The following is a 24,954-nucleotide window of genomic DNA, read 5'->3' on the forward strand; positions in this document are numbered from 1 at the left end:
TAAAGGTGTGTACATAATAAATAGGCCTAAAAAGGACAAAAATCAAGCACATGGGTTAATAAAAGTCAAAAAGTACAATTTTCAAAGTAAAAATTAATGGTTTAAAATAGAAATAGGCACATCATTTAGGGACACCATTTTAGGAAAACAGGCACTATATTATGGGACGGAGGGAGTAAGAGTTTGAAACTTTGGTCAACTTATTATTAGGGAGAAAAGGTTAATTAACTAGTCAAAATTAACGTATGATGGGGATGTAAAAGTACGTCACGTGATGCATTTTAGAAAGAAACGAAATGAGTAACAAATATTGAATTTTTATGTACCAATTTCAATCAAATTAGACAAAACAAGTACCCAAATCCAATTTCAATCAATGTTCCTTTTTTATTTTTCCGACCATTTTGGGATATTTCTTTGAGTTTATATCATATCTCTTTTGATATGTTTTCCACTTATTCTCTTTTTACGTCTCTTTTTATTGACCCAGTTTTTCAACTCATGTTCACAAATTACACACAAGTCTTAAGGGTGTTTAGTTATGAGAACTTTGGAGAAAAAAAAGAGTTTTTTGAGGTGAATTAAAGGTTTAACCATTTCAAAAAACTAGCGGGAGTGTTTGAAAAAGCTCAATATATGAGTTTTGCATAAAAGGTTTGAATAATAGGGTGTAAAATGCCTTTTGTCCTAATATTATCTAAAATCAAAACCCTTAGAAACCTACATTGTTCTATATCATTGTCCTTAATTAATCTTCATTTTACATTAAAAAAAACTAACAAGTAACAACTACCCATTACCAAATAATTTACCAGATATTGCACACCAACATCTAATTCAACCAGTTTAATCAAACCATTTAATACAAACAGATAACAACATCTAATTGTTAAACATGGCCTTAATAAAATGATGTTTTCTCTATGATCCAATCTAAAAGGGGCAGAGGAAGTATCGAAACTCACATGTAATTTTACTGTATTAGACAAAAAGTAAAGACAAATCACCTATTGGGAAGACCATTACCATTAATCATCTAAAATTTGGAATAAGAAATTCAAATTTTATAGGTATATTAATTAACTTTCTAAAGAGCTCATGTAAAAATAAAAATAAAAACATTCTAAAGCACAAGAACAAGGAATAAAGAACAATCATTTTCTGAACCATATTGCTCCCCCCATTGCAGAATTAACATTAAAAGGTAAATTAAAAGAAAATTAATAATCAAACAAAACTTATCATATTGAACAATTCTTCAGTGTTCTCCTCGTCTACAAAAATAAGTTTTATATATCCAATAATTTTAGATAAGTTACAATTAGGTTATTTGAAGTTATTAAGTTCCAATTAGCTTTAATAAATTCTAATTCACTCTCTCGAGTTTACTCTCTTGCAACCTGACTCAATACATTTTAATCAAGTCCTATCACACCAAGTTTAGATAAGTTCAAGTGAGATAAGTTAAAGCAGGTCCATTCGGTGAAAATAACGCAAAAAGTAACGCACACTCTGTGACTCGATATCAATTGAATTGCATGATGCGTGGTACTTAAGGGTGTCAGTTCAGACAAACGGATCAAGTTCGGTTCGGGTTCATCGGTTCGGGTTCATCGCTTCGGGTTGAAATGGGTTCATCTGGCTAATGGATATGGATTGGCCCGGGTTAGAAAATTAACAGGTCGGTTCGGTTCGGGTTGATTAAGTACGAGTTCATATTGGATAGGGTTATGACCGGTTCGGTCTATAGTCGAGTCGGGTGGAACACGCTAGGTTGTAAACGAGTTGTTATGAATGAAGGACCTTTTAGGCTTGAATGTTGATTTGTATGACAATTTGATGTTGAAAATAATGAGAAGAAACAAATGAAGAAACTAAAATATACACAAATATTTAAGGTGGTTGACTCTTAAATGAGCTACATCCACCATTGGGGAGGGTTTGGAGCTTGTATTACTCTTCAATGGAGAAATAATTACAAAGAGGAATTATCAAAGGCGAAGAATATAGAATTATATGTATGCTTAGATCTAGGGTTTCAACCTCACTTGTGTTTCTCTCTCTTGATACTGAAAATCTCATTACATTTGGTATTTATAGTGTTAGACATCAAAACAATCTAAGAGACAAGAAAAGACCACGTTGATTGAAGCTTGCGGAGAATAAAACAGTTCACCCGCAAAGTTCGGTCGAAGCTATAACAAGTTTGGCCGAACCTACCCAAAGTTAGGCCCAACCTCCAGAATCTCCAAGCCACTGACTCTTTTCTTGTTCGGTCGAACCATCAAAGGGTTTGGCCGAACTTCCAACATGTTTGGTCGAATTTTAAACAAGTTCGGCCGAACCTTCAAAATCTCCAAGCTACTGACTCTTTTCTTGTTCGGTCGAAGCATCAAAGGATTCGGCCGAACTTTCAGCAGGTATGGTCAAACCTAAAAAGGTTCGGCCGAACCTCCCCGCTTTAGGATATTTTCTTGTAAAATAGTCATACCTCCCTCGTTTCTCATCCAAAATGAGATTATGACCATGCGTTGGAGCTATTGAACCTATTGAACCAAGCTTTCACCTCCAACTTGAATCAACTCAATTTAATCGGTAGACCATGACATATGTTCATTTGAAGTCAGTTCTTCCACTATAACAACCTTCAAGGAAGATTCGAGTCACATATAACACGAACTCATTCAGATTTTAACAAATTCAGATCATATCGAGTCAAATTTATATCGGAACTGTTTCATCGGATAACTGTCAGTCGACCATCTAACCAAACCCATCTGGCCATCTGTGTACTCGTAAGAGTCCTCCACTCGCGAGTCGATCCCATTGCCGCTTAGCGGGCACTTAAACCGCATCATGCGAAGTATGTCCACGGTGCACCGACCCATACGTGGGAAGAGCTAACGTTACTTTCAATTAAATTTTGCAATTCTGTCACAGTCAGACTCCAACTCGTGTTCCAATTTCAAGACCATCCTCACCTCTCAATCTTATTCCATCAATTTTCCTCTCTCTTACCATTTGGAAACAAAACAGCAACTATCCAAACAGGCAATTCAATTCAATTTAAAGATCAAAAGTATCAATTTCTCTTTCAAATCTCCCCAATTTGCAACCTACACACTTTAATTCGAATCATTTTCAACAATTTTTCATACTACTAATAATCAATTCGTCACAAAAATATTTAACAAACTTCAACTCTAAATTTCCAGAATTTTCCTCCATTTTCATCTCATTTTTAATTTATTTTGAAGATTCGACATCGTTTTTGTGATTTCTGTTGAAGATTTTTGATTCTCGCTTTGCTTTGCATGAGAATTCTGTAGAAATTGTTGTCCGACCTCTTTTTCCATGGCGATCTCGGATTCGCCAGAGACGATTGTTGCGGCGGCGATGACGTCGTCGGCGACGACGAATGATTACGGAGAATCCGTTCGCAGGCGAGGGACTGGAACTGGTGGTTCGAGTGTCAGAGCTTCTACTTCTTCGTCTTCAGTGGTGGAAGATATGGAAGATTCGAAGAAGGTTTCGAATGGCGAAGATGTTGATCGAATTGTTGATGGCGACAGTAGTAACGGTGATCGGATTGTTTCCGAGCATGTTAGTGGTGGTGAAGATGAAGGAAAGGTCGTCAATGGCGGTAGAGTACAGGACTTTGATACTGCGGTTAAGTACTCGTATCGGCCGTCTTCTCCGGCTCATCGGAAGGTTAAGGAGAGTCCTCTTAGCTCCGACGCCATTTTCAGACAGGTTTGCCTTTTTTTTTTCTTTATAATAATTATTATTATTGTAATTCTTGAATTTCGTGTTTGTTATTGATGTTTTAGCTTATACTCTTGTAAAAAGTACTTCCTATATAACTTTGACATTTTTAGTGAGTTGAATTGCAGTATTTTCTTTTAATTGTTAAATGAATTTGAACAATTTGTTAGTGAAGAAGAATTGAAGTTCAAACTTTTATGTATGAAACATGCACCTAGAGTTATTTTTAGCTTTGGAGATTATAATGTTAAAATCGCGGTTAGGAGGTACGGAAGCAAACATCATGATGTTATCTTTCTAGTTGCCAAAGCTTAACGTTTCAGAAACTAAGTAATACGAACTTACGAAGTAGTACGGAAGGTTTAGCTGTTCTTGAAGAGTTTAGTGAACATGGTGCCTTTCGAAGTAGTACGGATAAGCAATTTTACCTGATTGAGGCATACATAAAGATTGAGGTTTCTTAAATTCTGGAGCTAGAACACAACACATACCAAAACATTTTCTGTGACCAACTGAAAGCAGATTCCTCCAAACCAAACCCAAAACACGCGGATCTGTACATGACATGGTATTAACAAACTAGGTATGTTCTTGTACCCTTCCGGCATACTGAATCATACCATGATTTAGGTGACACTGGCTGAAAGATTTAGAAATGAAGTAAATGGATGTGAAATTTGTGAACTTAATAATCATGACCTCTCATTACCTCGTACTGCCCTTGTTTTCTGTAAGTTTTATTTTCTCCTCAACAGACATGTGCTCCTTTTGCGACTTATGGTACCAATAGAGAATATTGGTCTAGTTATTCCAGTTTGGGAAAAAGATGGCATGTTGGATTCCCTTTTCCTTACTTCTGCTTCTGCATTAGGATGCCTTTTCTAGAAGACAGACGTCTGTTCTGCATCTGCAGTTTTTAGTGTTCCCTTACCTGGAATACCAAGAACCTCTGCATATGGTAGGTGGCTCGTATATTAAATCCTAACGAGGAAATATTTTTTAGAAAAAATACCCTATTACTATTCGTTATATTATTAGTTATAGTATTGTTGCGCTAGTCTTAGTCATACTTAAAAATATAAACTATAAGAATGACTCGCTATTTCTTCGGTTTCTGAGTCATAATCATTGTGTTGGAGAGATGGCCGAGTGGTTGAAGGTGTAGCATTCAGTGCATATGCGCTTTAAAGCTGCTTTTCGAAAAACTTTCCCAATATGCCTTTTCTTTTTAAATGAAGTAACATTTGATGTTGAAAATAAGACCAAATGGAATCAGCTGGTTCACTGATCTGGTAGAGAGAAAGAGGATCAGTTTAGTCTAGATTCTCTAGAATCACCAGTCTTTCCCAGTCAATTGGTTAGTCCTTTGTTCACCCGGCAATAACTATCATCAATGTGAATAAACAGTGACTTGGTTATCAGTGTACAATATGTCAATGGAAATGGTAATGAGCCGGCTTTTGAATCAACTTGCTAATTGTGATTCATGTGCGAAGATCTCTATTTGATTGTTTCTTCTTATCCGAAAGTTGATCCCTGGAAAGAAGGAAAACAAAAGAATGTCCCTCTTTCAGTCTTTCCCTCCCATCTTAATATTTCGTTTCGACCTAAACCAGCCCTTAAGCTTATTTACCCTTATCGTTTAGAGTCCTCTGTAGTGTTGCCTTAATCTGTGATCCTGATCCAGTTTTCTTAACATTACTATGACTTGGAAAATTATGATCCGGAAGGATGACTTAGGTTGGCCGGTTGGCCCTCCCCGAACGGGTTTTCTTTCCTTACCAAAAAAAACAAAAACAAAAAAACTATGACTTGGAAAGTGTTACGCACAGGGAAAGAGCGTTACATGGTTGTTATATGAAATTTCTTGTTCAGTTGTTCAGATTTTGTTGGTTTATCAGTTGGTTTTGGGTTAAAAGGTAGTAATTTCTCTGTAGTTGTAAGGGTAAGAGTAAAGTAGTGTAAGGCTATGACCTCCTGAGAGTCCTGACCTTTCTGAACCTTGTCCTGGTCAGGAGCCTCACTACAGGCATTTAATTAATGGCGCGGTAACTGGTATTGGTTTTGTTTAGTTGAAACGATCAATTTCATATCAGAGCCACAATATTTTGGAACTAAGGCTTTGTTGTTGTTGTTGTTGTTGTTGTATGGTTGTCTAGAAATTCTGTTTGCCCCAAATAAATTATAATTGAGATTTTGATAAAGATGTCGATGTGCTTGGAACAATTGCCACTAGCTTGATCAATCTTTCAAATGCTAGATATTTCCTTACAACTATCTATGCTAATTATTATGTTCATGTTATAGTCTTCTTAACTTAACCGTTAAAATCAATTGTTTGCTGCAGAGTCACGCTGGTCTCTTCAACCTTTGTGTAGTGGTACTTGTTGCTGTAAACAGCCGGCTTATCATTGAAAATCTCATGAAGGTTTGTACCATCAAACTTCGTTTGTTTTTGTTTAGCCCTTTCAATTATTAGCCAAGTTTTATTCAGCCCTGTAGGTTAAAAATTGATGTTTTACTGACATGCAAATATTTGCAGTATGGATTGCTTATACGAGCTGGTTTCTGGTTTAGCTCAAAGTCATTTAGAGATTGGCCTCTATTTATGTGCTGGTAATAATCTTTTAGGATCAATACGTTTTACCGACAAGTCATCTGTTGTATGCATGGACGCTAATCCTAAATTGCTGTCTTTTTAAACTACAGTCTTTCACTCCCAATTTTCCCATTCACTGCTTTCCTGGTAGAAAAGTTGGCACGAAGAAGGCGTATTTCTGATCCGGTAGGTGATCTAAAATGCAACTAACTGTCATCCAGTTGCTAACTATGGTTTTGGGCTCTCTTTCTTATAGCATTCCCATATATCTTACCTTTTTGCTGGAAAGCCGTTCCGCTTGATTTGTCATCTTATATTTCTCAGATGTTTGCAGTCCTTTATACGAGATATTTAGATGCTTCCTCTATGCTATTTTCCTTTGAGCTGATATTGTCTAAAACGTTCTGGAATATGTTTTATGTACTAACTATCTGAATGATTGTGTAGGTTGTTGTCCTGCTCCATATACTGATTGCCATGATTACCATCCTATATCCAGTTTTTGTAATACTCAGGTTGGTTTCCTGAAACCTCTATGTATTGTATACATGTTTCCTATCGTCATAATCTTCTCTGTCTGTTTCTTTTTTGTTTTAATATAAAAAATTGCTCATTGTCAAAGCATAAAATGATGAATTTTTCTTTCACAGTTAGATGTCATAGTCAGTTATGACTTGCGTTGTTATGTGCACAACTTATTATTTTATCTGTTGTTGTCTTGTGTGTGGATCATCCACTATCTTTGCAGGTTTGATTCTGCTGTTCTTTCTGGTGTCACGCTGATGCTTTTTGCTTGCACCTCGTGGTTAAAGTTGGTATCATATGCACATACAAACTATGATATGAGAGCAATTGCCAAAGCATCTATTAAGGTAATGGAAATGTTATCATCTTTTATCTTATTATTATTATTATTGTCCTATTTTCTCTTTTTTGTGGTGTAACTATCTAGTGTCTTTCTGGTATGAATTGCCTTCTAAAACAAATGTATCTTGTTTGTGATATATTCCATTATCTATGCTTTTCCTTATTGGATTTTTAGTTTGGTTTCAGGAGGATGAACTAAATGTGGAACTCCCTTATGATGTCAGCATTGAGAGTCTGGTGTACTTCATGGTTGCTCCAACACTATGTTACCAGGTGCTTGGAACTTTTACTCACTTTGGTCTAAGATGATGCTTGTGGTTTTTGATGGTTTTCCTATATCCACCTCTACTAGAATCTTGAAGCAATTATATTTTGAAGTATCTGTTCCATCTATTTTCAACCTTTCTATGTTCATTCCTTTCAACTTTTTCTTTTTTAACTTCTGTATCCCAAATTAAGTAGTAAATTTTTCAAGTGAAGCGAGTGAGCAGGAAGGCAGTTGACCATTGATTGCATTTTGGAGAGGAATAGCTGTCACTTGCTTATAATTTTCTTTTAAAGTTGTCATATGCGATCTTCAAATCAATCTTTCAGTTTGAAATCCTTTTTCCATTATCATTTTTTATGTGCATTTTCAGTGAACTAAATTGTTGGTCTTTGTCTCTTTGACTTGTGAATTTTATTGGACTACGTTGAAATGTCTCGTTAAATTGTGTGCATATAAGATTATGGGTCAGCTAGAAACAGATTTATCTGTTATCACAGGGGTTATGCTGTGCATAAGCAACCTCCTTTACCCTGCTCAAGGCTGAAGCACTAGGTATTGGGAATGTTTTGTTGCTGATGATGGGTTGGGGGGATTTATTCTTCCATACCAATGAAATTTGGCTGGGAAAGGACAAAGGACTCTGATTGACACGTGTTTGCTTGAACGTATAATTGACTTACATAAAATTTTGAGTTTATTAGCTTTTACTAATATGGATCAACCGACTTGGCTTTGAACAAACTTGTCTCTGAATATCTATCCATGTTTCTGGTATGACATACTTACGGGAAATAGAAACAAGACATTCATACACGAAGTATATCCCATATCATATTTTCCGAGTTGTATTAGCTCTTACAGATTTCTGCGCATCTGAAAAGTTATCCAAGTGTTTTTGGCTATTTCTATAAAGGGTTAGGTACTCGTGAACCTTACTTTGAAGATATGTCGTTAGTTGTAGAGTAGGTTGCATGTGATGCTGTCGCTTCACATCCTGTAACAGTGCATTTTTTGACTGTATATTTATGTCGTTCATGTCTGAAAATTTCTTTTGTGTATATTCTGTGCCCTTATCCTACTGCAATATTTATCTACGCTGATGCTAACGAGTCCAGATTATTAGTTCTGTGATTCTGTATATTTTTGGAACTTTTTCAGTGCCATTATAGGGCATGTTTTTTTAACCATCTACAAGTTGTGCTTATGTCTTCTGGGTTCCACGTTCTATTTTGCAGCCAAGCTATCCTAGAACTGCATACATTCGCAAAGGATGGGTCGCTCGACAAGTATTAAAATTGGTGATATTTACGGGAGTTATGGGATTCATCGTTGAACAAGTTTGTCCTTACATCTATTAAGCTGTCATCTTTTCCCCGTTTTCCTATCTCAGACATTATCTTAGACACTTTTTTCTGGTTGGAATTTTTGTAGTATATCAATCCAATTGTACAAAATTCACAGCATCCTCTGAAAGCAAACTTATTGTATGCAATCGAAAGGGTTTTGAAGCTCTCAGTTCCAAATTTGTACGTGTGGCTATGCATGTTCTATTGCTTTTTCCATCTTTGGTGAGTTCATTTCCTCATTTATTTACTTAGTCTCCAAGTTATCTTGCATTTATGTGAAGGAAACTCGGTTAAGGAATTCATGGTCCCCCCCCCCCCCCCCGCCTTCCACAACCCCCTTTATGGCTTTGACTTGATTTAAAAATCAAACCCATTGACTTCATTTCCCTCCTAGTTCCTATCAAATTCTGCTTTTGTTGCAAAGCATAGTAAAAACGTATTATATTGTGGCTCTGGGTAAAATAACAGTAACAGTTATGCTACTTTGTTGTGGTGTTATGTAAAGGATTGTGGTTGAGATAGCGTGAATTTTATATCCGCCTTACTATCTCTGTACTGATTTACTTAGTGGTTCTTAACAATGTGAGAAATATCGGTTTAGTATACTGAGAGACAGAAATGTAGTAGCTGATTTTAGAAACCATGTTTTATTGAAATTTTACACATGGAACAAGCATGAACTTGTGTTTCAATGTATTCATCTGCTTGTTCACTTAGTTGGTTTTGACCTCATGCTCTTCACAAGCTATTTTCTCATGCCCACATATGTTAATTAAGTACTTTGTTAGATATATCAAGCATTCCATGTGAAGTTAGCTTCTCCGGTTAGATTTATGCTCCACCATAGGTAGTGTGAAGTTTGAACACCATGCTATCTTTGTTATTTTCTCTTTAGTGTTCTCCGAGTCTTCCGCTTAAATATGCAGTTACCTTCCAATAAAATAAAATAACTAGAAATTGTGTGCTAGAGTTGCTTTCCCCAAGTAGAAGAGGAACTATGTTACAAAAACCCTTTATAACACATCAAGTACCAATGTTAAGTACTCAGTACTTCAATATAAGTTTGGACATCTAAGACTTGATGTTGATCCAACTACTGAACTACATGCAACATTTTCATCTGCCACTTCAAACACAGTAGAGATATATACTTCGTATATATATTTTTTGCTTGGCCGTGATTTATCTTGACAGACTGTCATTTTACCATTTTTATATATGATTTTTAGTTTTTAATTTTGTATTTGTCTTTCAATTTCAGGTTAAACATATTGGCAGAGCTTCTGACATTCGGTGACCGTGAGTTTTACAAGGATTGGTGGAATGCAAGATCATTTGAAGAGGTAGACATCTTTTAATAAGATTAATTTTGAGCTTTTACTTGTTAATGTCGCAAGTTGTTGCTGATGATTTTGTCTCCCGTGTTTCTGTTCTATGTGCTCGGGAAATTGATGGCTTCCCTCAGTATTGGAGGATGTGGAATATGGTATGTTACCTTGAGATTTTCGTACCTGATTTTATGCTCATTTATAGGACATTTAACTAAATCAATATCCTCGAATCTAGTTTAGGTCTTGTCGTTTTGATTATTATTGGGTTGGTAGGTAAGTAAATTTGAGAAGAATGACTTATAAAAATCAATCCAGTTTCAGTTGATGATTACTTGATTGTTATTGGGTTGGTTAAGAAGATTGAGTTGAGTAATATAGGAGCAATAGAAGAATAGAAGTAAAAAAGAGATGAGAAGAAAGGGGAAGAGGACTGACCAACTGAGGAACTTTGAGAGAGAAAGGAGTAATCAATTTTTCCTTACCTAACTGCCTCACTTATCTCCATACCTTGTACCTTGGCAGAGTGTTAGCATCAGTTGTAAGGAAAATGCGTGAAAGCAGTAAGAATATGGAGAATATACAATTGGTGGTTGCATAAAAGAAATCAATGGATTTTGAGGGTAGAGCGACCAATGTTACCTAATACGCATAACGAGTAAGCGGACGCAATTCGCTACCCGATTATGTTAAGTTAGCCCAAAAGTGTTCCAGTACAAGTACACATGTGCCCAATACGAAAATTTGCGGGGGTTAACTGGTGTATTAGGTAACTCTACTGTAGAGCCTGCCCACGTAAAGGTTTCAACTTTTAAGGTCGTTTTGTTTACTTGAAGGAATGGGCAGTTATTGTTCCTGTTGTTCATCTTGGTGACTACTGTTTTTTTTTTTTTGTAATATTAGGGTATCTTTATGTCCATTTCCGATGGAGCCAAAGATTCATTTGTTCTTTTGGTTGTGGGAATGTAATGGACTAAATCAAAATGGCTCTTAAAACCTCTTCGCTTCCTTTCCATGAAATAGAAGATGGTCGTCCCGTGGTCATCCCGGGGTCGTCCCGTTATCGCATTTGGGTCAATTGGAAACAACCTCTCTGCAATTGCAGGGGTAAGGTTGTGTACGTCCTACCCCCCCTTACCCTGCTTCTTGCGGGAGCCTCTTTGAGGCAATGGGGTAATGATAAGGATGATATTAGGGTATCTTTATTCTTCAATAATACAGATACTAAGTGAAACATGGGGAAATTTGACTGCTTTGACACACTGCCAAGCAAATACTCAGTACTTCTTATTGGAGCTTCTATCATTTTCAAGTTCTTAAATTGTTTGTTTGTTGAGTTTGGATATTGTGTAATTCTCTGAAGTATTATTTAGATGTAACAACATGTGGTGTTAGATCACTTAGATCTACTTTGTAACTGCGATGTTTGTGTACATATTAATTTAATCTTGTCATTATTTTCCTCCACAGCCTGTGCATAAATGGATGGTTCGCCATGTTTACTTCCCATGCTTGCGCAACGGAATACCAAAGGTGTTGTCACTTATATTTATATAAATATTTTTGTATGTTATTTTGGCTCACTACATACCCCTTTACTATTGTTGGTGTCCAGCTGATACTTCCTTGGTATATTGCAAATTTGCAAGTCTTCCCTCCATGAACCTGAATGGCTTTGAGAGGGCTCCCTTGTGTCCCTTTATTCTGTAATCCACGATTGATATATTGATCTTTTTCATCATAATCCAAAGATTGAGTCTTTTTATCTAAACTAACACCGGTGGAAGGAAAAATACCTTCGTATCACTTATCAGACCGTCTTAGGGTTGCAATTAAATTATTTCGACATGTTTTGTTATTTATCATTTTCTTCTTAACTTGAAATCTTCTTTTTTCAGGGAGTTGCTGTATTGATTGCCTTCCTCATATCTGCCATATTTCATGAGGTATCTCAGAAACTCACTTTTTAGAGTCCTGCTGTATTAGTTTCTCTTTTTGTAATATGGTGTAACACTAATTGTTTCTTCATCATAATGATTGGCATTGTTGGCATGCTCTTATTACAAAATACAACTCTCAACTCTGTACATGAGTACATCAGTTTCTGCTTGATCTTCAGCTTCTGAAATTTGTCTTGATGATGATGATGAGGGGTTCTAAATCCTAGAAATAGCTATGGAACTTATATTTAATGAGGTTTCTCTTTGTAGAGCAAGATTTAACTCTCTGAACAAATTGTTGAAATGTCAGTTGGAAAAGTTACCAGATTTTGCATGGCTTGCGAATTGGATTTTGCATGGCTTGCGAATTTGTCGGATCTCCTGAATATTGGTGTTTGTTTTTAGTACTGGATCCTGAGTAAATGGAAGGAAATCATATGATATTTCTGTATATTATTAGTACTCATTATCTAATAGAGTAATAGGATAATAATATGTCATTGGCTTTCTGCATATCGAGGTAGTTGTCTAAATGTGAGAAAGGTATAAGAAATTGAATCATTATTGTGGCGTTGGAAAATTTGTGATGGACGTTTCCATAAACATCGATTTGCGACGAACTAGTGCCATCCAAGCTTAGATTCTAATGCTACAGATTGGGGTTTATCTTCCGCATCCTTTAATTTCTTCAATGCATGTGAATAAACATATACCCATTACTTCGAGTGCTGGGTTATGCGTAAATAATTCTAACTTGAGAAATCAATTGTCTTGATATTACAATTTTGTTTCAGTGTGATAATTTGATTTACTGCTCTTTCAGTTCTTTTGTATGAAGGACATGTTTATATCTTGGTGGTTTATGTTGTTATACTTCTCTTCGTTAATGAAATCTATTTTGTTTTCACAGCTATGCATAGCTGTCCCTTGTCATATGTTCAAACTTTGGGCTTTTCTCGGGATTATGTTTCAGGTAAAATTGGCTGTCAAAGGTGTATCTGCTCTTTCCTATCTGATTTTCCCTTTCTTTGGAGGACTACTATATAGCTCCTTGCCTTCTTATCTACTTTTGTGAAGAAATTTGCATGCTGTTTGCTGATAGGATGCATGTTGTTTTTAAACCAGGTTCCTTTGGTTTTACTTACAAATTTCCTGCAGAGGAAGTTCCAGAGCTCAATGGTATGTCTCTCTCACTTCCCTAGTTTTCAATCTGCAAGGGAGTGGGTAACATTTTGTTAGTGATCTATGAAGCATGTTTTTTAGTGCAACGTCTAATAGGTTGTTCAGTGTTAACTAATTTGCTAACCCCTCCTACGACCCGTGGGAATGTGGCGAATTATGTTCTTGTACCCTTTTTGCGTACCACGGTTTAGATAACACTTTATTTGTTTGAGTACTTCATTTCATGTAAACTTCACATATTTAAAATTTTAGAAATGGAGCATGTATAAGACTTGAATCCACGACCTCACGCTTAAACAATGAAGTGTTTACCATTGAGCTATCGTACGTGTTACATGTTATCATTGTAAAAAAATACTAATAAAGTAATAAAAAGATAATTGATTAATAACATTCTCAAATAAGAATAATGTTGTTACTAATGCAGTAACCAGCCCCGGCCCTAAGCATAGGCGGGGGGTGCAACCGCCTAGGGCCCAGGGTGTAGGGGGGTCCAAAATTTAATCTGCAGTATTACAATAGTACTAGTATTAATTAGCGCCAATAATAGATTATCAGTCTCACTGGGCCAGTGGTAAAAGGCAATGGGAAATCCATGGTTTGTGCGGAAACGCAAGTTCGAGACTTAGCCTCCTTTTTAGCAGAATCTTTCTTTAGAAAAAGAAAAAACTCTTTAGACTTTCACACTTTTTATTTCTTGTTAGCAAGTGGTTATTAACTTGAAATCTGGTATATACATAATTTGGGTTTAAAAAATACTTGCTTGATGTACTATGAGACTATGGTCTTTTTTTTATTAAATTTGAAATTATAAGAGTATGAGTATGAGTATACATAGTCTAAAATTTTGAATTTCAAGCATTTAATGAAGATAAAATTAAGCAATTATCATATACTTATGGATTACGGAGTACGAGAAATGAAGCGTAAAATAAAATTGAGTTCTTTTATTAATATATTGAAGAGGTAATTTGGAATTCACTTCTGAAATTTTGGGAGGAGATATATTAATGTTGATTTGATCTCGATAATATAGTGGACTAAATGAAAATTTTGATGCATAGTTTTCTTTCATTTGGTGAAAAAATGTTTTACTAAATTATCAACTATATTGCTTTAAGTAGACTTTTTTTTTTACATATATAGTTTTTAAAATATAAAAATTATATTTTAGAAGGGGCCCTAGTCTCTTATTTTGCCTAGGGCCTTCAAAATGTCAAGACCAGGCCTAGCAGTAACCCGGGGTGTCATCCGGATGTAAAAACTAGTTAATGGTTGAAATTATGCTTTGACAATCGTGATAATGAAAGTGTTGCATCGCAAAAAGAAAAAGAAAAAAAAAAAATTAAAGTGTTTGTTACTCTCATCAATTTTGGGTATTTATTAAACACTATGAACTTTTATTAGTGTTTTCACATAAATGTATTCTCATCCGTATGTAAAGGATGATTTCTTCTGCCCCACGGCATATTAACTCTTACCTTTTATGTTTATTATGAATATCAGGTTGGAAACATGATCTTCTGGTTCATTTTCAGTATATTTGGTCAACCGATGTGTGTTCTCCTTTATTATCATGACCTGATGAACCGCATAGGCAAATCATCATGAAGTTTTTGCAACTTTTAAGGAAAAGGCAATCTAATTTATTACGTAAAAGCGAATAGAAGAATAGACTCGTATCCCGCTCATGCTACAATGTGGAGATTGACTACCGTTCCATTTCAAGACCGCTGTGTAGATCGATGTTGTTCCTCGTCTAATACCTCATGCCAAGTGAGTCGTATTTCATGACTTCGTTTTTCTGTTTGAGCAATTTTGACACGGAGATGCATGCACGCACCCTTGCTAATACAGAAACATAGATGATGGATTATTGAATTAGGTTTCTGGGAAAAATTGTACATGATGTAATTTCGTTTCTGTTTCGTTTCAGAATTTGGTGCTAATTGATCAATCTAATTCATCTTTATCTGAAGATATCATGTAAGAATCTGGAATGCTTTACATTGCTCCAGTTTATCTTGGGTGCTCACAATATAATTTTTGTCGGTGATGATTGTGGTCTTTAATGTGGCTTAAGCCTGAGTTAGGAATGTGTTCAGTTCCTTTTTTCGTAAGTTGAGTTTTTACATATTAAACTGATCTTAGTTAGTAGTACAAAACGTTTTGCTCCATTCTCCACCCAAGCAGCGGAGCAGGTGATGTGGGTTTCATTTTCTGGTCAATAACTTAGGCTCTGTTTGGTAGGGTGTAAAATATTTTTCTTCTATTTCAAATTTTAAATTGCTTGGTTTGTGGAAGGAGTGAAACCCATTTTTCTTAGGAGTAAATTGCTCTCACAATGATGGAATTTTTTTTTCCCTTCAAAATGAAAGGGAAAACTGTTTTCCTTACCTTACTTTTTCCTTCTCTCTCATGCACTCCTCTCACTACCTACTTATTTTTTCTTTCATCTTCCTTTCTTTTGATCATTTTTACATAGAACCAAACAATGGAAAATTAATTTTGAAATTTTAATTTCCATGAAAATTATTTTACACTACACCCAACCAAACAGAGCCCTAGTATTTAACACGAGTATCGTAACTCTAGATGTCACTCATGTCAGGTTAAAAGGGTGAGCCTAAAGTAGAAAGTTTTGGTTTTTTGGAGGTTACCAACTCTTGTATTAGCATTTTCCTGTTATATGATGTTGAGGCCTTAATAGTTCTTGGTAGACCTGGTCAAAAGGCGGGTCGAGCGAAGCTTCGGGCAGATTTTGTTTTCCTAAACCCCTGTTTTGGGCCAAAAATAACGGGCTTTGCGGGCCAAGGCAAATTATAACCCCACTGTTTTTCATTATTTCTTTTACCCCATTTACTACTTGTTACTTGATGTAATAAAATTTATATTATTACGTTGAAGTACTTAAATAAAACTATTGCAACCATGTTTGTAATATCATTACTTATATTTCTCTATTTGCATATCAATAAATTATGTAATTAAATTTTCAAATTAAGAATAATTTTTTTATTTTTTTAATTATTTTTTTAAAAGGAAAATTTTGTTTTATTTATTCTAGGCTTATTTAAAAATAAAGAGAAGCCATTAACGTAATAAACTATTGTCTAATCCTAATAAGAAACAAGATATCCAACAATAAAGTATTTTTAATGGTCATCTCACGCATTAAACAACTAATAACTAATTTATCGAATATTTTTACACTAACTAGTAACACAAGATTCTTATAAAAAAAAAAAACTAGTAATTTAAGCAGCTAGTCAAACCAGCTAATACAAACAGTTAACAGGTAGTCAAATCAGCTAATAATGAATGGCTAACAGTTCCTAACCAAAAAGGCCCTCTCTTTCTTCGAGAAAAAGGCCTTTGTATCTATTTCGCAAATTTTTTATTGTACCCGGGTACAGCCAGAGTTGGTTGTACCCCCATCCAAAGCGAACATTTACAAATTCGAAAATGAACATTTATTTATTTTTGGCAATGATCATTTACTATTGTGGAAATGAACATTTTCTATTTTGAAAATGAACATTTATTTATTTATTTGGAAATGAACATTTATCTATCATTCGAATATGAACATTTATCTATTTGGCAATCCTTTTATTCAACCAATTTAGAAATGAATATTAACCTACTGATTGTGAAATGTTTAGTTACTAATTTTAAAATGTACTTAGTTATTGCCTTAATATGTTAGTACTTTGAACATAATTTACATATATTGAGCAATTAAAACATGTCAAATAACATATTTTACAAAAAATTAAATATTTTAGGCATTGCCTATGTAAGTTTGTACTTGAATTACAAGATATTGGTCAGTTATTGTTCCTGTTGTTCATCTTGCTTTTGATGTAGTCTCGAGTTCTTATATTTTTTAATGTGTGTATGAAGTGTAATTTGGACACAATATTTGACTTTCACGGTTTCAATTTTCTCATCGTTGTAGATTGAAATGAAAATAATAAGTAATTTGATATGATACTCACAACTAATTAAAAATGAATATTTACTAATTTGAAAGTGATGAGAATGCAAAGAAAACAAATAGGTTATAAAGATACAAAGGTTTATAAGATGCTCAGTAATAGAACAAAGAAATAACAAAGAATACAAAAGGTATGAACAAATAAAACAAAAAGTATGAACAATTTCATTATGAACATTAACCACATGATTATCATGAACAAACAAATAAACAAGAAATAACAAACAATTCAACAAAAACGGACAAATAATATAAAACAAGAACATAAAATTTCAGAAGAAAGAATAAAAAATACATCAATCATGAACAATTTTATGATGAATTTAAAAAAATAAAAAATAAAAAAACAATACAAAAAGAAAGAACAAAAAATACATGCGCTTTTAAAAACATAAAAGATCAACGAAGATCTTAATTTCATTATGAACATTAACCAGATGATTATTATGAATAAAATAAATAAACAAAAAAGAACAAATAATTCAACAAAAAAGAACAAACAATATAAAAAAAACATAAAATTTCAGAAGAAAAAACAAACAATACAACAATTATGATCAATTTTATGATGTAATTAAAAAACAACGTATAACAAGAAAGAACAAAAATACAAATACGTCATTTTTTGCGGGATACAGTCAGAGTTGGATGTACCCGGATATATCTATTTCACCTTTGACTTTCAATGACGTGTCATTATACAAACATGGGCTGCCCTTGCCCATTCATATTGACCATTAGATTAACCGCCGACCTCATCTCTCCCCCTCGGCCCTTCCTTACCACTCATCTTCGCACCCTCATTATTGAAATTAAAATAAATCACTATTTTCCCCCGTTAATTTAAAATCATTCCATTAAATTAATTCCACTTTTCTATCAAATAAATCCCACTTCGAACTTTAATAAATCTCCGAAACCCCGCAACAAATTGTTGAAAAACAGAATAAAAAACATGTAATAAAATAAAACAAAACAAAATACTCACACTTTCCCACTTGGATTTCCCAAGAAGAATCCAAGGGTACAAACAAACAAATCAAAACCCCCTAATTGAGTAACTTCTTTTCTTTTCTCCCAAAATCAAATTCCGATAAAAAAAAGTGGGAAAATTTCCAAAAAAATTTGAAAATTTTTGGTGGGTTTGTAGAAAAATGGGTGATTATTACAGATCTAAGTCATATGCAGATGGCAGAATGGAAATGGAGATTTTTTATGGTGAAAATGGAAGTAATAATAACAATAATGGGATTATAGAAAAACCCACAAATTTAACTTCCTCAAATTCATCAAATAATGGTGGGTTTCAAGAATTTAGATGTTACAGTGCATCACATGCAACAACAAATACACAGGAAATTCCAAGAGAGTTGAAAAAGGGTAAAAGTGTAAATAATGCATCATCATCAAAAGCTGGTTGGTGTTTTAGTGACCCAGAAATGCAGAGGAAGAAAAGGGTTGCAAGTTATAAGTCTTACAGTGTTGAAGGCAAAATCAAGAGGTCTTTTTCCAAGAGTTTTAGATGGATTAAAGGTAGGTACTCTAATATGGTCCAGGGTTGGTGATTTCTTTTTAATTTATATTTAATTAATATAGTTTTTTTTTTATTAATTTTCTTTGGAAAAAACAATTGTAATCTTATTTTGAATGTGTTTTTCTTTTATCTTAATCTTAAATCTTATGGAATTGTTCTTCGTTGTTATTTAGAGTGTAATGTAATTGGTATGTTTTTAATGAATAAGATGAGTTCAGATTTGACATATTTTAAAGTGTAGATGATCACTTAATTGATTTTATTCTGGTTAATTTTTGTTGTATTGTTTTAGAAATACGTTGATTGTAGAATTAGTGAGATGGGTATTTGTTCTTTTGGGGTTAGATGTGATTTTTGTTGATATTTTGAGTTGATTTTGCATGTTTAAGCCTGGTTTGTGCTAAATTAAGGTGTGAAAATAAGAAAATTAAACACATTCTGTATTCAATGTTTGTCTTTGAAACATACTAAACTGGCATCCAAATTGTGGGTGTCTGTTACTTGATTGAATCTTGGTATGGTTTGTTTCTAAAAATGTCATGATGTTGTTTTGTTGTGTAATTGTTTGCACTTGTTGAATTGTGCAAATTGCAATGTACTCAGAATTCACTAGAATTTTCGTATCGATCTTTAGGTCTCACTTCAATTTAGGTTGAAAACATCAAAATTGTGTTAAAAGTAGCAGAGTTTGACACTCTGACAAGGATCATATTGTAGAATGCAACCTTGTACTGTTTGTTACTAAGGCTATACATGTTCACTTGTTCAGGTTGAGTGACAACATTTTAGTTTGAAAAATGTTTTAAAAAAATAAAAATAAAGTTGTAGAATGTAGCCATGAAGGTTCCGAGTGTTGCTAATACCTCTCGTAGAGATTTATTTTGAATTAGCTAAAAACTTTTGGTGAACACTGAATAGACAGAAACACAATAATCTTATCTAAAGCCTAGAAACTTGAAAGAAAAGTCCTAGGAAACTTAGATAAGGAAAATCAAAGATAAGAAAAGTACAAGGAAGATTAGATTCTAACATCCTCCTCTGAAGGCCGTTCATTATGGGTTGAAAGCATGGTTTAGCGTAGAGTCGTTGTCTAACCTCCTTGGCTATTTGACCCCATATTGTAGGGTGATCTGAGTCTCTTCCTTTTCGCGTATGGCATTGCCACTCCCTTAGCTATACTTAACACACTACAAGGATCATGTTGTAGAATGCAGCCACATTCGAGGGTAACAACGAGCAAATATGAAGTACTTTGTAGTACTCCCAATACTAGCACCGTTTTTCTTTTCGGATCGTCCCTTAATACTTGCACCACTTATATAAATGATTTTTTTTTACCAATATTATATTATTTCTCACACTTACCTACTAACCCACCTACACCCCTACTCTCTATAAAAGATCATTTAAAAATTCACACCCCTTATTCACCACTCCTCACCTTTTACACATTTCTCACTAACTATATTACAAATTTATCCCACTATAAACTAACACACATTAAATTAATAAGTCCATTTAAGTGTAGATGCCAACTATCTTAGTTGGTAAAGTCTTGAAGGGGTGGTACCCAAGACCTGGGATCGATCCCGTCTACATCAGTTGTCGTCTTGCCCTTTGTGGCTCTCTCTACACTAAAAAAATAAGTCCATTTAAGTATCTTAAACTTCGCACCGATCAAATCGGTGCGAGTATTAAAGGACTGGGGAGTATTTAACTTTATTCTCTCAAGCTAAAAAGGAAAATAATTGTGATTTTTGTTAGATATGGAAAGCGTGAAATTTGCAAATCTTTACTCCTAACAAAGTCAGAAGGTGTCCCATTTTTTATTCTTGTGGATGCTGCAATTCTTAGGAACAATTGATATCCTTTCCTAAAAGAAATACTTTTTTGGTTCAACTTTGGTGCTCGAGTGACCTAAAAAGCTTATTTTTTTAATGATATGATGCTCTTTGAGGTTGAAAGTGACTTATTTTCAACTTTTTCGTTTGATTCTATGTTTATTTTATGCATGTTTATTTTTTCTAGAGTTCATATTTGGGGATAAGGATATTGAGTTGAACTTTATTGACCATAACCCAAAATCGAGTAATCGACATTGATAAGTTATAAAGTCGGATCTAGTTATTCGGGGATGCGATAGAGAAGCAGCTCTAACTGTACATGGCTTTCTACTTTTCTAGTTCTATTGCCTTACAATAATCTTACAATTGGTTCAAAGTTTACTACGGAGTATATTATTTACTCTATCTGTTTTAAAATTATAGTCTTGTTTGACTAAAAATTCGGGTTTTAAGAAAAATAAAATATAGTGTATGAGAAAGTGTAAAAAATGGAAAATATGTATGGAAAAGTGGGAAAGTGGAATATGTGTATGGCATGGGAAAAGTAATGTCCAAATAAGGAAACAATACTATAAATATAGACGTCCGAAATAGAAAACAAGACTAAAATTTTAGGACGGAGGGAGTAATAAGTTAAACATCAGTTGTAACTTGTAACTATAAAGCTGATGGATAAGGCCACATGTATCAAAGAATTAGGCCTTGTTTTATTTACCTGATATGGGTTGATTTTTCTAATTTCTGATCTGATCTGATCTTGTTTGATTTTTCTAGTATGTTGTTAAGGCACAAATGATAATACACTAAGTCAATGGTTGCAAAATGTTGACTTTAGTCAGTTAGTTAGTTAAGAGTTTGTTAGCTGTTATAACAAACTTGATGACATGGCATTGTATTGTATAAATTCGATATTGCATTGTATAAGTACTGTTTAGCTGATTGTGATCAGTTATCAAATAACAAAAATAAAATCCTAATTCCTATCTCTCTCTCTCTGATTCTCTCGTACTCTCATTCTTCTCTCTCTTCTTCTTTCTTATCTTCTATTCTTTCCTTCTTCTTAGTTCTTTCTTGACTTGATCAGAAAGAAATTGATCAAAGATATTGATCAAAGAAGTCACACTCAAGGTGACTGTAACATTGGTATCAGAGCAACTATTGACATCAAACAATCTTTGATGATCTTCAGATTAGACCCTGGGAAATCAATTCTAGAAAAAAGAAATTTTCGCATTAGCAATTAGAAATTGATCAATTTGGTTGAAATTGATTGTTGAGTAATTCCTTAAACTGGCGCCTGCAACTCGAAAAGTGATGGAGGATCACTTGAAGCAGCTTGAGGAAAGGTTACATGAGCAGTCTGTAAGGGTGGAAACACAATCTGCACAGATTCTGGATCAATCAAGAAAGATTGATGATATGCTAGCTGTGATGATGGAAATGAAGAATCAATGGAAGGATTCAACTCCTACAGGTTCTAGGAGTGGAGGTAATCATGAAACTAATTCATTACAGAAATCTTTAGGGTATAATCCAAAGTTGTCATTTCCTAAATTTGATGGTACTAATTGCAGAATCTGGATTAGGAAATGTAGCAAGTACTTTAGCTTGTGTAAAATTGCTGATTTAAACATGACTGATAAGGCTGAGAGTTGGGTTAGTAGTTATTTGTCTGCTAGAGGACATGTGGAATGACATGAATTTTGTCTTGACTTGACTGCTAGATTTAAAGATACTAGGGGTACCAATTCTGTAGAAAAGTTTAACAAGTTGACATAAACTAATTCAATTGAGACATATCTGGATGAGTTTGAAGATTTGAAATCTGGTGTACTACAAACCCATCATAATTTGCCTGAAGAGTTCATATTAGATAGCTTTATTGGGGGTCTTGATCCAGTAGTGAAACCCTTTGTGAAAGCTTTCAAACCCAATACTATAGCTGAGGCTGTGGAGTTTGCAAGATTACAAGAAGAACAGAATCTAGCTTTAAACCAAAAACCAGCCAAAACACATTCATACTCACAAAATTACAAAGCCATACAAGCTGTCCCTTTGAATGCCAGTAAACCAGCCTTGTTACCCACTCCATCTACAAAACCTATTCCACTTCCCATCACTAAGTTTCACAATAGACCAAACAGAAATTTTAGACATGTACCTGCTGATGTGAGGGCTGAGAAAATAGCAAAAGGCCTTTGTTACTACTGTGATCAACATTATGATAGGAATCATAAATGTCAATTCAAGGAACCACAGCTATTTACTGTGGAGATTGCTGGCAGTAGTGAGGATAAAGCAGATAGCAATAGTGATCTAGAAGCTGAAACAGATGAAGATGAGGATGTGAATGAACCAGTTCTGTCACTGAATACACTGTCAGGAAACCAAAACTTTCAAACCATGAGAGTAAAAGGATTGAAGGGGTCTAGAGTGTTTCATATCTTAGTGGATTCAGGAAGTACTCACAACTTTCTGGATTTGAATTTAGCTAGAAAAATGGGGTGTTCCATTGAGAGCATTCCAGCTCAGCATGTTACAGTAGCTGATGGCAATCATCTCAAGTGTCAATATGTTTGTAAAGGGTTTAGTTGGGAGATGCAAGGAAAATTGTTTGTGACTGATGTCATGCTGATTGATTTAGGAGGTTGTGATATGGTCTTAGGTGTCCAGTGGTTGGCTACACTTGGACCAATATGTTGGGATTTTAAAGAGTTGAAAATGGTGTTTGATCAAGAAGGTGATCAGTTTACTCTAAAAGGAGTACATCCACAGAAAGTCAGGTTGCTTGAGGGTCCACCTAAAGAGAAACTTATAGAGAATGCAGTCCAATTGTGTTTGCTACAGGTTAGGGATATATCATTCAATGAAGTGAAATTAGATAATTCCTTGTTAACACCTGTGTCAAGTGAGCTGCAGTCATTGAAAGACAGATACAAAGATATCTTTGCTGATCCTGAGTTGTTACCACCTCATAGGGGTGTATTTGACCATACCATTCCACTTGAACCAATTGCAAGGCCAGTGAATATTAGACCATATAGGTATCCACTCAAACAAAGGGATATTATTGAGCAATTGGTGCAAGAAATGCTGGACAGAGGTATAATACAGAACAATGCTAGCCCTTTTGCATCTCCTGTGGTTCTGGTTGGGAAAAAAGATGGTACATGGAGGCTTTGTGTGGATTACAGGGAGTTGAATAGCAAGACCATTAAGAATAAATTCCCTATTCCTATTATTGATGAGTTAATTGATGAACTAGCAGGTGCTACTGTGTTTAGCAAGCTTGACTTAAGAGCTGGTTATCATCAACTCAGGGTGCATGATGATGATGTACACAAAACAGCTTTTAAAACTCATGCTGGTCACTTTGAGTTTCTGGTTATGCCATTTGGCCTTACAAATGCCCCAGCATCTTTTCAAGGATGGATGTACAGTGTGTTTAAACCACTCTTGAGAAAGAGTGTATTGGTGTTCTTTGATGATATATTGGTGTACAACAAAACTATAGAGGATCATTGGCAACACCTAGGTCAGGTGTTTGAACTCATGAGACACAATATGATGTTTGCTAAAGCTAGTAAATGCAGTTTTGCCATGGAAAGGGTGGAATATTTAGGACATTATATTTCATCTAAGGGAGTTGAAACTGATCCACAGAAAATTTCTGCAGTGGAAAGTTGGCCTGTTCCATCAAATGTTAAGGAGTTAAGAAGTTTTTTGGGCTTAACAGGTTATTACAGAAAATTTGTGCAGAATTATTCTCTTATATGTAAGCCTTTGACTGAGTTGCTTAAAAAGGGGGCATTTCAGCGGAGTGATCAAGCACAACAAGCTTTTGTTCTTCTCAAAAAAGCTCTTATTTCTTCTCCAGTTTTGGCAGTCCCTAACTTCTCTAAAGTCTTTGTTGTGGAAAAAGATGCTTCATGTAAGGGTATTGGGGTTGTTTTGATGCAAGAATATCACCCTTTGGCTTATATCAGCAGAACATTGGGCTCCAAATGGCAAAAGCTCTCTGTGTATGAGAAGGAACTGCTGGCAATTGTTTTTGCAGTTCAGAAGTGGGAGCAATACTTGATGAGCACACATTTCATAATTAAAACAGACCAAAAAAGTTTGAAATGGATTTTACAACAGAAAGTATCAACTCCTTTCCAACAGTTCTGGCTTTCAAAGTTAATGGGGTTTGATTATGAAATTCAGTACAAAAGTAGAAAAGAGAATGTAGCTGCAGATGCATTATCTAGGGTCCAAGGTTCTTCTATTCTGTGTATGGCA

At 34.7% G+C, this 24,954-nt stretch overlaps 2 protein-coding genes across 2 annotated transcripts; both read left to right on the plus strand.

Moving 5' to 3' along the window:
- The first annotated feature begins 2,945 nt into the window (after positions 1 to 2,945).
- On the plus strand, positions 2,946 to 15,354 carry LOC110797728 (diacylglycerol O-acyltransferase 1A). The gene is made up of 16 exons (XM_022002842.2): positions 2,946 to 3,753; positions 6,113 to 6,193; positions 6,308 to 6,381; positions 6,475 to 6,550; positions 6,812 to 6,879; positions 7,113 to 7,236; positions 7,418 to 7,504; positions 8,735 to 8,836; positions 8,931 to 9,067; positions 10,107 to 10,188; positions 10,311 to 10,331; positions 11,644 to 11,706; positions 12,072 to 12,119; positions 13,024 to 13,086; positions 13,239 to 13,292; positions 14,802 to 15,354. The coding sequence occupies exons 1-16, from the start codon at positions 3,355 to 3,357 to the stop codon at positions 14,904 to 14,906; spliced, it is 1,584 nt and encodes a 527-aa protein (XP_021858534.1). The 5' UTR covers positions 2,946 to 3,354; the 3' UTR covers positions 14,907 to 15,354.
- A 2,724-nt stretch (positions 15,355 to 18,078) lies between these two features.
- On the plus strand, positions 18,079 to 19,055 carry LOC110797724 (uncharacterized). The gene has a single exon (XM_022002837.2). The coding sequence runs from the start codon at positions 18,450 to 18,452 to the stop codon at positions 18,858 to 18,860; it is 411 nt and encodes a 136-aa protein (XP_021858529.1). The 5' UTR covers positions 18,079 to 18,449; the 3' UTR covers positions 18,861 to 19,055.
- Positions 19,056 to 24,954: the final 5,899 nt, after the last annotated feature.

Source organism: Spinacia oleracea, chromosome 2, assembly GCF_020520425.1.
Source record: "Spinacia oleracea cultivar Varoflay chromosome 2, BTI_SOV_V1, whole genome shotgun sequence".
NCBI classification, from domain to species: Eukaryota; Viridiplantae; Streptophyta; class Magnoliopsida; order Caryophyllales; family Amaranthaceae; genus Spinacia; species Spinacia oleracea.